The 13,769-nt window shown below is 40.1% G+C and overlaps 1 protein-coding gene across 1 annotated transcript; it reads left to right on the forward strand.

The window, feature by feature from the left end:
* The first annotated feature begins 8,621 nt into the window (after nucleotides 1–8,621).
* Nucleotides 8,622–12,072, forward strand: slc35g2b (solute carrier family 35 member G2b). Its single transcript, XM_040044549.1, has 2 exons — nucleotides 8,622–9,434; nucleotides 10,558–12,072. The coding sequence occupies exon 2, from the start codon at nucleotides 10,584–10,586 to the stop codon at nucleotides 11,832–11,834; it is 1,251 nt and encodes a 416-aa protein (XP_039900483.1). The 5' UTR covers nucleotides 8,622–9,434; nucleotides 10,558–10,583; the 3' UTR covers nucleotides 11,835–12,072.
* The last annotated feature ends 1,697 nt before the right edge of the window (nucleotides 12,073–13,769 follow it).

Here is a 13,769-nt window from a genome sequence, read left to right on the forward strand (position 1 = left end):
TACATTTCCGCGAAAATGATGTCACTTCCGGTTTTGGGCAGGTAATGGCGGGCATGCGATAGTTCGCGCTGATGTCTATTCCCACTAGGAAGTGTTACGAACAGCTGATCGGATCGGCAAAGTGTGTTTCTGGAATATTGTGTTTTTGTTGCTGCAAGTGCTTTATATGCAGTTTTTGCAAAGCTATATGTGGAAGGAAACCGTGACCTAGGACAAGCTGATGGCATAAGATGTAAGTACAACTCCTCCGGTTTCATATACAAAAAAAACTATCGTGCTAGTTTACGTGGTTGCAGTTCTACAGGGATTTAAAAATAGTTATGCAAAACGGAGCGTGCCCGCTCCGACCAGCTTTAAAGGGTTAAACTAAATTTAGGTTTTTAGCGAGTTCATCAGATTTCCCATTTTTTTCTAGAAGACTTCGTAGAATTCCGTTGGGGTATAGAGACTTAAATAGGACTTGATTGTAGTAATTAAGAAAATATAATTAATAGGAAAATGTTTCCCAAGGTCACATATCACGTGAGAAAGATTGTTTTCTCACAGATGTCTATACAGTTTGTCATCTTTTTTTGCGAGCGGAGGAGACATCCCTTAGTGGAAATGAAAATGGATGCTAGTTTACAGTGCGTCTGCATTGGCATTACCTTTCCAACCCAAAGGAGTGTCCATCCTTCACATACAGTCTACAGCTATTGCCACACATGCACTAACTCATGAGAGATGAAGCTGGATCAGACACTAAATGGTCTTTATCCTGGCAGCTCCTTAGTACAAAGTCCATCTGATGCTCATTGTTCTCCCTGTGAGAATACTGAGGGTAATTATCTAGAAATTCACAATGACCAAGTCCCACTATGTGTCCTGCCTCCTGCACGCTCTACGCAGAAAGCTCACTCATCTAAACCGAACAGAGTATTTCCAGCAGTGACAATGTGTCTGACACAGAATATCTCCTGCTGTGTGCTGTATGAGTGAAATGGACAGTGTCCCAACCTGAGAATCCCAGCACTGCGTGGAGTTCATGCGTGAAAATGACTTAAGATATAAAGATATCTTAGAGCAATGAAAATGCCCCTAGACATGGTTTGTTTTTGTGTCTGGAAATGAGCCCCAGATCTAAAGATATTAAGCTCTCTAAGTGGTATTTGATCTACGGAGCTTCACGAGTTCCTTCTGGCATCAGATTTATATTTTGGATATAAATACTGTTTTTTAGCCTCGTAATCAATACCACTGTTGATTTAGTTTAATCTAGTTTGAACTTAAGGTGCAACTTGTTAATTTACAGCATCACACTAGAGCAGCACCACTGTTGCAAAACACGTTAATCAGTGGTGTTATTGTTCTACCGCCTGTAGTGCTCTCTCACACAGCGGGTGTGATTTGTGCTGTCACAGTTTGCTTCATTTTGCACTTCATAATTTGACTGAAGCATCCTTTGTGTTCACCATAACTCAGTGGATGCACTCTAAAAGTTGCTGTAGTTCCTGCACGACGATGAAAATAAACACAAAACAGCATCCTGTAATCATCTATTGTGTTACTCTCTCTCTCTTGTTTGCTTTGAAATACGCTGGGAAACAGACAGAGTTTTAAATAAAACAGCATCTCTGGCAGTGCAATCCATTTACACATTTTCATAATTGTTAATCTAATAAATTCAGTTGAGCATTCGCTTTTGATATGGGATCAGAGGAGATGTAGCTTTCTATTGGGTAGACAGATGCAAAGAAAAGGGCTTTCTCCAGGGAGGGGGATGTCTAGCAAAAATCACCGCATGCATTATGGATCAGTGCACACACACACTGGCACACACAAAGGCTGCTGCATCAGGCCTTGTGGGACAGTGTGTGGCAGCAATCCAGGGGGTTTGAGGCACAGGCTAATCAAAACCAGAAATGACCATGTCTTAATCACAGACTCTGACGTAAGGTCGAGCCATCTGGGGTTAAAAAATAAAATAAAATAATGTTTCTGTTCTAGTCAGGCTTTCCAATTATATTTTTTTTCAATGAACTTTTCCTTTCGGATGTGGTTGTTCTTCTGTGATGCTTTATTTTATTCTATGATTAAACTGATTTGATTCTGTTGATCCTAAATAAGGGTCCTCTGTGCAGCCAGGCATAAATATTCACTGCGCTGCACGAGCACAGAGGCCGCACGCTTAGTCATTCATATGCTTGACTTGACTTAACTATTTCTGTCCGTGATGAAAACTGAAGATGTCTCATGCACCAAGATAGTGCAAAATGATGCTTCTTCATGTGTAGAGCCAGGTCCGCCACCGCTGGACACTCTGTCTCACCTTAAAAATCTCACTAAGCACCTCTCATAAGATTCCTTTCAGCTTGAATCCAAGATGACAGGTGCTCGAGAGATTGCGTCATTTTAGCCAGTTGATCAGTGTGTTGCATATTTGGTTTCTGAATGAGAAAGTTTTCTGTATTGCCTTTGAACTTTTATGTTTCCCTTGCAGAAACATTATCTCATAAATTCCAACTTAGAAACTGTATAACTTGAAGCCATTTACAGCTTGGAAACCAATTTCCTCTCATGCCTGCAAATGAAGGTGTTTCAAAAAATGAAAACTGTGTAGTAAAGTTGAAAGATGTGTTCATTTTTTTTTTGTCTCGTGTACTATGGGAATAAAAAAAACTTGTTGACTTATGAATTTATTATTATACCAGACATGCATAGCAGGGAACCATTCAAATATGTAATGCATGTGTTGGGAACTGGAAAGCAAATTCCTCTGAACAAGAGTAATGGTGGAAAAACAGCAAAATGTCTCCCAAAAGGTTTGTATAGTAGTCTAACTTTGATGGAAACAATGTCCCAACACCATTTGGTTGCATCCAGAGTTTATGGTCTCAAAGTTTTGAAATGGCTATTTTTTATTTATACCAGTTGTAAATTAAGTTCACAACAGCCACTGTTGCACAAAAGATTAATAGAAGCTAAATAATCCTTGACTTGTTTGGATTAGACTGCCTGCATAGAAAATACTGTTTATTAAATGTATAAAAGAACGATTTGTTAAAGCTCAAGTTCACTTGGGTTTGGGAAGAGGTAATATCATATGATATTCTTGGCACAGCCTGTATTAGCACCACATTTTAGTCAGAAAAACATGGTCAGCTTAGACTGCCTGCATAGAAAGTGCTATGTCGGGGCATATCAGGAGTACATGAAACACACACAAGAATACATGAGGCACTTATATTATGCACCCAGCAGAGAAAAGCATGCAAACAAATGATAATAATAATAAAAATAATAATAAACATAAAGTGTACATGAACTTGAAGATTCTGATCCGTCATTGTTTGCATGAGGAGTTCTACTCTGAGAATTAAAAATGTGAAGATGTTCGCCTGCCAATTTATTAGGTACATGTTGCTAGTTCTAGGTTTGGATCCTGTTTTGCCTTCTGAGCTCCTTTCATTTTTCATGACATCGATTCAACAAGTTGCTGCAAACATTCCTTAGAGATCTTGGTCCATACTGACATGATAGAATCACACATTTGCTGCAGATTTGTTGGATATCCATGAGTTCCACCTGATTACGAAGTCCTCTGTTGGATTGAGCTCTAGTGACTGTGGAGGCCATTTGAGTACAATGAATTATCATTGTCTAAAAGCTAGTTTTAGGCTGTGGTGTTTAAACGATGCTCAGTTGGTAATAAGAGGCCCAAAATGTGCCAAGAAAATCTGCCCCACATCATTACACCACCACTGGCAGCCTGAACTGGTGATACAAGATGGATCCATGCTGTCATAGTTTAGTGTCCTGCTGCTCTAACTCATCTTAAAAGTGGTTATGTGAGTTACTGTTGCCTTCTTATCAGCTAGAAACAGTCTGCCCATCCTCCTTTATTTTCACCCTGATGCTCACTGGATGTTTTACAGAGAATGGTTCAAAAAAGCAAAAGTATTTCAGAAACTGCTGATGCCAGTAGAAAAGTAGTTTCTCACATACTTTCTCTCAGCCTGACACCAGCAACTGTGCCACGTTCAAAGTTACTTAAATCAACGTTATTCCCCTTTCTAATAGGCTACTCAATTTGTCTTTACTATTTCTACATGCCTAAATACACTGAGTTGCTCTCATGCGACTGTCTAATTAGATAATTTGGTTTACATGCAGTTGAACAGGTGTACCTGATAAATGTGTTTGACGCAGCTTTCCACATGACAAATACTCACAGAAAATAAACTTGTGAACTTTAAACTTACCCATCTGCGTCTCACACACATCAACTCTAATCAAAGTCTCAACCTACAGCCACACAGTGTACTAGCTATGACGTAAGCTGGCTGCAAAACATCTGAAAGTAACGACAGGCCACAGCATCCTCCACCCAAATTATGCAGAGATTAAAAATTCCCATAAGAAAGTCATCACAGCTTTCTTTACTGGCTATTTACTTAGTAGGTACTCGCACTGAGGGATGAACTCTTAAAAAAAAAACAGCTGCTGGAGCTTAAGGACCCAATTATTCTCAGCCTCAACTGCTCTGAGGATCTGATAATAACAGAGCATCCAAAAATAAATAAATTAAATGTGTTAAGTCTCATCATCTGCTACAGTACATACAAGAAGTGTAGAAGACATGTGGAAAAAGTCCAAAAAGGTTCATTATAAAGCTGATGGAATAATTGAATAATATTGCAGGCTATTATCACATGAATAATTGCTGGAATATCTGCAGTGATGAGTGCAACTGATTAAGTAGTGCATCATTGTATCTGATCTCTGGCAGATATGAAAAGAATAATCTTCAAAGGTGCAGTATGAGCTCATTGTGGTGACAGATTCAAATGAATGAAGTTAACTCCTCCATGCGCCGTCTTCCCCCGGTGTATGTTTGGCTTCCAGGTGAAATTATACCTTTCTGAGATGAATAAGTTTTCCATCCCATGTTGTTACAGGAGCTGATGGCCTTTGGATGAGCGTATGGCAATCTTTTCTTCTAAAAGCATATATGAATGTTCATGAATAAAGATATTATTTTAATACACATCAGATCAGGGATAACTCATTCATAGTTGAGGTGTGTGATTAGATAATTATTACATCATTTGACACAGAAAAAAAATCATAATTTCTCTCTTGTTTTCTTTCGTTTCACGAAGGGAAACCTCTCCTGCTCATGCATAATTTAAAAGGCTTGATTTAGAACAAGCTGCTGAGTTGCCCTATTTGTGATTCATGAAAGTATGGGGCACTATTTGATTTTGGGTTCAGTACATAGACAGAAAACAAAACCTGCAGGAATCTCGCCGAGCTATTCTCAGAGCGATGTCTGCAGGTATCATTATGCTGGTAACAGTTTGGCTTGGTCCTTGACAGCTGGCTACACATTACCAGTGCGTTCTCACAGTCAAAGTGAATTAGGAGCAAACAACACCGAACCACAATTTGCAACATTCAAAATGTGTTTCTAGCAACAAATGGATGAACTAAAATTGCTGTTAATGTGTTCATAAATTAGTGCATCATTATGCATGTAGATAATTAGCATTAGTCTGGCCAGTTAATGCAAAATGTTTGGGCCGAGCATATAGTCTTTACTGCTTGGTTTGCACAATCCTAAAAGATCCTAAAAGGACTACACATACACCAACTTCAGCTCATTTCATTGGATGTCAGTGACAGGCCAGCTGTTACATTCCCCATAACAACTAAAGAGATTGCTTGTCACCATCTTCTCCTGGTCTCGGGAAACAGAGATATAATTGCTTAATCAATAAGAAATTGCTAAAGCCCAAAATAGAAGATGAATGAGAAACACGTCCTTTGTGATTTTTTGTGAAATACCAAACGAGGAAGGTGGAGGGAGGGGGGTCCAGTTGGTGATCAACACAAAAACACCTCTAGGCTCTCATTTTTTCTCCACTATGTTCAACAACAAGCAAGCAGGGGTAATACAAGGCTCCAGTTTCAGTAGAGAACACTTCTCTGAAGGAAATAAAAGAAAGATGGATATGAGGTGACAGCTGTGGAGTCAGGTAACATATAACAGCTTGTGCAACTGTTGCCAGCACTGAAATACTATATGTGAAATCATTTTTGATATTTTTTTAGCAAATCTTGCCACATTTCAGTAAAACACAATTTTTGCAATGTCTGTAAGACTTCCAGTCACTGTTCATTTGCATATCTCGTACCTGGCTGGGTTTCTATGGACCAACGCAAGCACAAAGCAAATCTAGTTAAACAACTGCTTAAAATTAACTTTAAAAAAATGTAAACAACTTCTTATGTGTATCTCTTGAGATTTTTGCATTGATTAACTGCATGTAGTGCAGGCCGAATATATAATTTTTTATATTGTCTTGAAATGTTTGTGTGCATGCAAAGACATTGGACTGAAAACTGCTGCTTCACAGCAAATAATAACAAACATGATTTGCTATCGCCACCGAGGTCTTGTCATTACGTGCCCATTGTTGCCTAAGAGTCTGATTCATTTACAGAATGTTCTCCGCTCAGGGCATCAGAGGAATAGGAATTACATGAAAAGACCTTACAGAGGGCCGGTGCTTTCTGTAGGTGGTATAATGCAATCAATAGGCTTTTATTTTAAAGATACCTCTGCTTGTGAGCTGCCTCTTCAAAATGCCAGACATAAAATTGGTGCAGTCAGGATTAGTGGAGCTTAACATGTTGCTATCTCCCTGGAGATATTTGATAGAACAAAGCCATTCCCCGGTTAAATGAGACAATAAAAAAATCCTCCAGGATTTCACTTCTTTCAACGCCTCCCAGTAGTCCAAATGTTCCATCTCATCAATGTTTTTGTTATAAAATAATGCATCGCTAATAATAAAATGAGAGGACGTGGCAAAATTAGCTGGGTGCAAACACATAATTAGCCTTTTTAAAGGGGTAGAAACACGCCTGTGTCCCCTTTGTTTCATGCCTAAAAATTGCCTTAAAAAAGATTTTAAAGTAAACATATTTTGCTTCCAGTAAACATTATGCAGTAATGAATAATCTCCTGAGTGGCACTGTGTGATTTTACCTTAGTTTGTTACTATTTTCGTGACTGTTTAAGATTTGGTTTAGCTTTAGGCAGACAAGCATCTTATTTAAGCTTAGAAAAAGATAACGATTTGGGACCCTTTACAGCAGCTGCCACATTAGAAGCTTCTCTTCCATTTTCTGGGTTGCCACGGTGAGGAATCCAACCCTATTTAATACAGGACTGGTTGCCTGATAAGGAGCAATAATGGAAAAGCAAAGAAAAGATATGTTGATTAGCAAAGAATTTTTGATACATCACATGACACGTAATCTGGGAGAAAATAAGTTGCCTTTGTGAGATAATGAGTTTGCAGTTACAGCCCTTCCTGAAGATGAATGTTTAACCATATGAGGTGGTAGGTAGGCTATAATGTGTACTCTTTATATATTAAATTATTTATCAGTGCAACAAATTTGGACTAGTTCTACCTCATCAAGAAACAAACTTTGTGACATTAGTGTTTATGTACCTATGCAGCAATTTGACCTTTTATTCATATGATGGACAAACATATGAGCACTATTAGGTGACCTGTTCATTCATAATAATTGCTGCTTCTATACAGCGACCTTTATTGGCTCCCTTAATAGGTTAGTTATAACCCCTAAAATGACAGTTCCCTGCTGTCTGCTTTACGGTGACTGCAAATAGCTTAATGTAAATGTTGACACAAAGTTAATTGCCACAGCTTCACAAATCACCTTCCTCTGTGCACGGTACCAATTAAAATCCGACATGTTACACAGGCAGTGGCAGCTAATGGCATTATGATCTATATTACCAGCTGAGGCTCCTGTAGCATTGCCTGTGGGAGTAAAGTCGACAGTCTAATTTAACAGCTTTCAACTTCCTTCATCTTGAGGTGAATATAAACTACAAATTTACTCTTACTTCTCATCAAGTTCCAGCCACCATATGTCACGCCTTAATTGTCCTTTCAGGATGTTTTACCTTTTTATATGGCATGTTTTTGGGGGCTTTGGTCTTTATTCCCACATAGGATTATCAAATCTTATTATGGTATCCCGTGGATATGGGATTATAGGGAATCTCAAGTCCGCTTATAATGTATATGCTGCATAGTAGCAGTTTGTAAGAGGAGCATGTACATTGAGAGGTACAACCAAGTGGCAACCTCTAGTCCATGCATCACAGATATTTCTAAACATAGTCCCATGTTTAGAAATATCTGTGATGCATGGACTAGAGGTTGCCAAGTCCTGATTGGAGACACCACCAAAGGTGGGTGAGAACAATAGGGCTAGGGTCTTCTTCAAGACAGGCAACCACCTGCTGGACAGGGACACATACTGATGGTTGATGAAGAGTAGAAGACCAACGTTTTGATAGAGGTGGCAATCACAGAGGACAGCAACATCAGGAAAAAACAGCATGAGAAAAGAGGCAAGTACCAGGAGCTGAGAGATGTGAAGTCCAATAGGACTCCAATAAGAATTGAGTGGTTCCAGCAGATTCCTGGCACAACATCAGGGGGTTAGGGTTAGTGGGTTAGTCTAGCAAAATATCCATCCATTCATCCTCTTCTCCTTATCCTTTGTCAGGGCTGCTAGGGGGCTGGGCCTATCTCACCTACCATAGGGCAAGAGGTGGGGTACACCCCGGACAGGTTGTCATTCTGTGGCAGTGCTAACACAGAGAGACAGACAACCATTTGCACTCACATTCACACCTGTGGGCAATTTAGAATATACCAGGAGCTGAAAAGAGATAAAGAGATAAAGCACAGTGTGTGAAATATACTGTAATTACATAAATTGCTTTATATATTGTGCAGTAAAAGTGATACATGTTCAAAATGTCTGTAAAGAAGAGAATAAGAATAACCTGGTTGCACTTTAATATTTCTTGCATCTCTCCATAACTAAGTCGCATAGGAAATTCAAATGCTGCTCTTAAAGTGGATGGGGGTTTTAATCTAATGAAAATGATGATGATGAATGACAGACGCGCTTCTCTTTTCCCTGAGGGATGATGACTATGAGGGAGCCTAGGTGGGAAGGACTCTCGAGGAGGAGAATGAGGAAGAGTAACCGCTGGCTGTGACAGTGACAGTTGCTCCTCTGCTCCATCCCCTCCTTCAACTTCATCATCAGCACCAGCATCATCATCACCCGCCTCGGCAACAGCAGCTTCAGCTTCATCAGAGGCAGAAGGAGTGTCCGTCGAGAGAGTGGAGAACGAAAAACCTAAGCAGCACGCATCTTTTTTTAAAAAGAAAAAAAAAAGAAAAAAGAAAAGGTGCTCCACTTGAGACGGAAGATGGAGAAATGGCAGTTGCAGATGAGCGAATGTAAGGACCAAGAAATTCGACAAAATCTTCTTTTATGACAAAAACCCGGATCCGTGCAACAGTAGGAACTATTTAAGGAACAAAAAGGTAAGACGTTCACCGATAACATGTTTTCCTCTCTCTACGCTAAGTTGGCGCTATAATGGCTCACATAGGAGCTTGTCAAAATACAGGTATCAAAATATACATTTAACCAGATTTCAACGAGATTGAATGACATGAAAAAAATGTGGCATTTAAGATACTACTATCTTAAATAATTATCGGTTTGAAAACACGTTCTTATCAAATTTTTCGTACATCGGTGGAAAATAAATCGCTTTAATTGGTTTGGCCAGCTAAAAATACGATGTTAAGTAATGAATGTCCTGTAGGTGTTAGAAAGCATTGTTTTAGGCTTTAGGCTTTTTAATACCTTATATACGTGTGACTTGTGTTAATTATCAGTAATGAAGTTATATTCATCTATATTTCAAAAAGGAGGAGCAAGAGGAAGAGAGACGGCAAACAAGAGTACCTATCTGCCCCCTTGTGGTTTTGATGTGCTGTGTATTGCCCAAATGAATGCTGCAGTAGCCATAAATTTTAGAGTTAAGAAAAAACAAACAAACATCAGAGGCACTACTTCATACTCACAGTATATATGAATATATTTAGGCTTTACACTTTGAAAATTATATTTTATAATGAATATTAATAATCAGTAAGGCTACTGAAGCTAAATCCTTGCGCTGTATAAAACAAAGTAGAAAAGGTTCAAACTCTTCCCCTCCATTTAACCCTTTCACACACACCGACATAGCTACAGGATTTGCTTATTTATGGTGTGCAGTTCCATTCAGCTCATAAGTGGCCCACATTCATATATCATCCCCTGGTGGATCCCTGTTATGTAATTTCATCCCCATCAGACTGCATCAGCCTCACAATGTTTGCTGCTTGGCTTATATGAGCTCACACGGGGTATACACAGCCTATATACACAGAGGCAATGTAACACAAGTGTAAATCTAGGAAGGGTAAAAGGTAACAGCGACGAGGTAACGTGAGAGATTTTTGTTGTGTGTCAGCACATGTGTATTTTGGATACATGTGAGTGTGGCAGTTTGGATACTGAGAGATAAATTATGCAAACCTCTAAACTAAGTCCAAATATTTGACAGCACTTTGGTTGCTGTTACACTGTAATGGATTTCACTTCATTTTTCAGATTGCCCCATTTGACGCCCATACAACATGGATATATCTTCATCTTCGCTTCAGTACGGATCAAAAAAGCGGGTCAAGATTCACCCCAACACAGTGACGGTGAAATATGCCACTCACTTCCCTCAGCCTGGAGATGAGGGCTATGACGATGCACCCTCTTTTGAGGACTTTGGCGCCTTTGCTGAAGCCAATGTGGGGAAGAGACTGGTGTCAGATAGCAAAGGTGGCAGGACTTTCTTTGGAACCATGGAAACCCAACCTAAGCAGCCAAGTGTGCAAAGAGACAAGGGCGTTGAGGGGCAGCTGGCCAGCTTTGGCGAGGCGAATGTGTTGGCCTCCAGGGTGACCTGGATGGCCTTGTTTGGGGCAGCAGTAGCTCATGGCTGTGTGGCATTGATTACTCGTTTAGCAGCTGACCGTTCTAAAGTTCCTTCTCTTGAGCTACTATTCATCCGCTCGGTGATCCAAGTGCTGTCCATCCTGGTGGTCTTCTACTACCACGAAGCCCCCTTTGGCCCCAAGGGCTATCGACTGCGTCTCTTCTTTTACGGTGTCTGCAACGTAATCTCAATCACCTGCGCTTACACATCCTTTGCCATAGTACCACCTAGCAATGGCACTATCATGTGGCGTGCCTCCACCACAGTCTTCAGTGCAGTTCTAGCCTTCCTGCTGCTGGATGAGAGGCTGGGCTATACTGATGTAGTCACAGTGGTAGGAAGCGTGTTTGGCTTGTGCCTGGTTATGGTGCCAAATGTAGCAGATGAGGAGAAGTCCAGGCTGGGGTTTTGGAAGGAGGCCTTTGGCTACACAATGACAGTGATGGCCGGCATGACTGCTGCCCTCTCCATGATCGTCTACAGGGCCATTAAGGAGCGGGTCAGCATGTGGACCGCACTCTTTACCTTCGGCTGGACGGGCACAGTTTGGGGCGCCTCCACCATGTTTATCATGCAGGAGCCCATCATTCCTCTGGATGCGGAGACCTGGGGCTATTTAATTGGGATTTGTATCTGCTCCACTGTGGCATTTCTCGGAGTCTACTATGCTCTAAATAAGTTTCATCCAGCCTTAGTGAGCACCGTGCAGCACCTGGAGATTGTGGTTGCCATGTTTCTCCAGCTAATCGTTCTGAGGATGATCCCCTCTGTCTATGACGTCATCGGGGGCCTAGTCATCATGATTAGTGTGTTTACTCTGACTGGAGTCAAGCTGTACAGGGTGAGCAGAGCCATTCGGCAGGATTACCAAGAGATCCTGGACTCACCCATCAAATGAATTTAGATGTCAGTCTAATTGTTTACAATGTTGCTTGGTTGTACAATTCAAAGAATGTCTGGGTCGTCATCTGATGATTTTGTATTGTTGTGTTGTCAAATGAGTGCCAGTTGTGTAACTAATAAAAAAAATGGTGTCTTAATATTTGTGTGGGAAATAATAATAAAAAAGGCAGATATAACATGGTGACGACTTTGCCCCAGTAGTATTGCTTTAATGTCTAATCAGTTGTGTGACTGGCCAAAATGTTGGGCATGAAAATGATCTGTTTAGTTTGTGTGCTTTACCACGCTCCAAGATTTGAAATCAAATTGACCCCGTGGGATCTGGTCTTGTGAATGTCAATGTAAAATCAGCAAAGATGTATCTCTGTAAATGTCAGCCCAGAGATGGGTCACGCTACATAAAAGGAATAAAATAAGAACTTTAAAAGCAGCCCAACCTTTTATAAAAAACAAAACAAAAACAAAAAAACAACTGGTATTTATTTGTGTGGCTCCTAAGCTGTTGCTTTCCAAGACAGTATAATTTCTTCAAAGAAACAATTACAGATGAGCCAGCGAAGCTACAAAGTAGAATATAATGTCCTTTATGTGATAGGCTGCAGGCTGTGGCATTATGTGAGATTGTTCTTATTAAATCTAAATTGAACACCACAAACAGACTCCAAATTTACTGGAGGTCAAATGTGACTTTGAAAAATAAAAGGTCTTGTCTATAATTCCTTATATTTTGTGCACAAACTGTTGTTTTGTTGTTGCTGCTCCCTATCACGTATGCTCTGGCCCCGTCGCCTAGTTGATATTTAACACTGGCGATTATAACCCTGGATTCTGCTTCTGTTTACTGTCAGATGCATATCAAACTAATGCCCAGAAGCAGGTGCACTGTATTGAATTAGAGTCGCCTTTTGACAGCGTGAGACCATTTGCTTTTTCTGTGTCTCACCAGTGACGTCTCCTTTTCTCTCTTGAGAAAAACCAAGCCCACTTGAGCTCTACGTTTCCCCAAGGCAAAGCAAAACCAAAAGCAATGGAATGAAATAAGAACAAAATGAGGATGCAGAGTGGATGAAAAGAGGGGATGATGCTTGCTCACAGCTGACACAAACGCATGATTCACTGATAGCCCAGCAGGTGGCATTCAGGATCCACTTCATTTAGACTGCTAGAGCTAGGAAATTATTTTACTTCAGAAAGCCAGGAAGCGAATGTTTTGTGTATACAGTAGAAATGGAAGCATATTGATGGAGCAAATTGATCTGAGACTGCGCACAGCTGATGACAATCTATTGAATAATAACCTTATTTGCACACAAATAGGTAATAAATGTCATGGGACCAGTAATATACCCTTATTACAGCAACAATATAAGCAGTAAATCAAATCCGCCTGTGTAATGACAGTCTACTACTACTGAATAATACAAAATGACTAAAGCAACAAGCTAGATCCATTTGCAGAGAAAATGTGGACACAATCTTTCTCAAGCTAATAAGAAAGTGACTCAAAACACATTCCACCATGCCATATTTTATTTTAAACAGTCCAATTTATATTAAAAAGTGAATAGAAGTATTAGATGGAGTTTATAATCCACTATACATGCAGTATTATAGTCTAGTTTTGGGTGCAGATCACAGAATACATGTAGGGCAGGCCCATCTGTTTGAGCAGGAAACAGATTGCATCCTGCAGCGAGTTGCACAGCCTTCCAAATTACTCTGCAAGTCTCTTCACCACAGACACGTTTAATAGATGTATCATCATTTCACATGTGGAGCCCGAATGGGATTGGATGACGAGTTATTTTATGTAGATTCGTTTTGTGTATCGCACGGTTGGTGATGACTGGGCACTTCTTTGAAATGCTTATTAATGCTGAGAAAACTACAGTTGTCATATACTAAAAACACGTAGGCAGCATTTAACGCA

Source organism: Simochromis diagramma, unplaced genomic scaffold (genome assembly GCF_900408965.1).
Source record: "Simochromis diagramma unplaced genomic scaffold, fSimDia1.1 OVJJ01000602.1, whole genome shotgun sequence".
Classification (NCBI taxonomy): Eukaryota; Metazoa; Chordata; class Actinopteri; order Cichliformes; family Cichlidae; genus Simochromis; species Simochromis diagramma.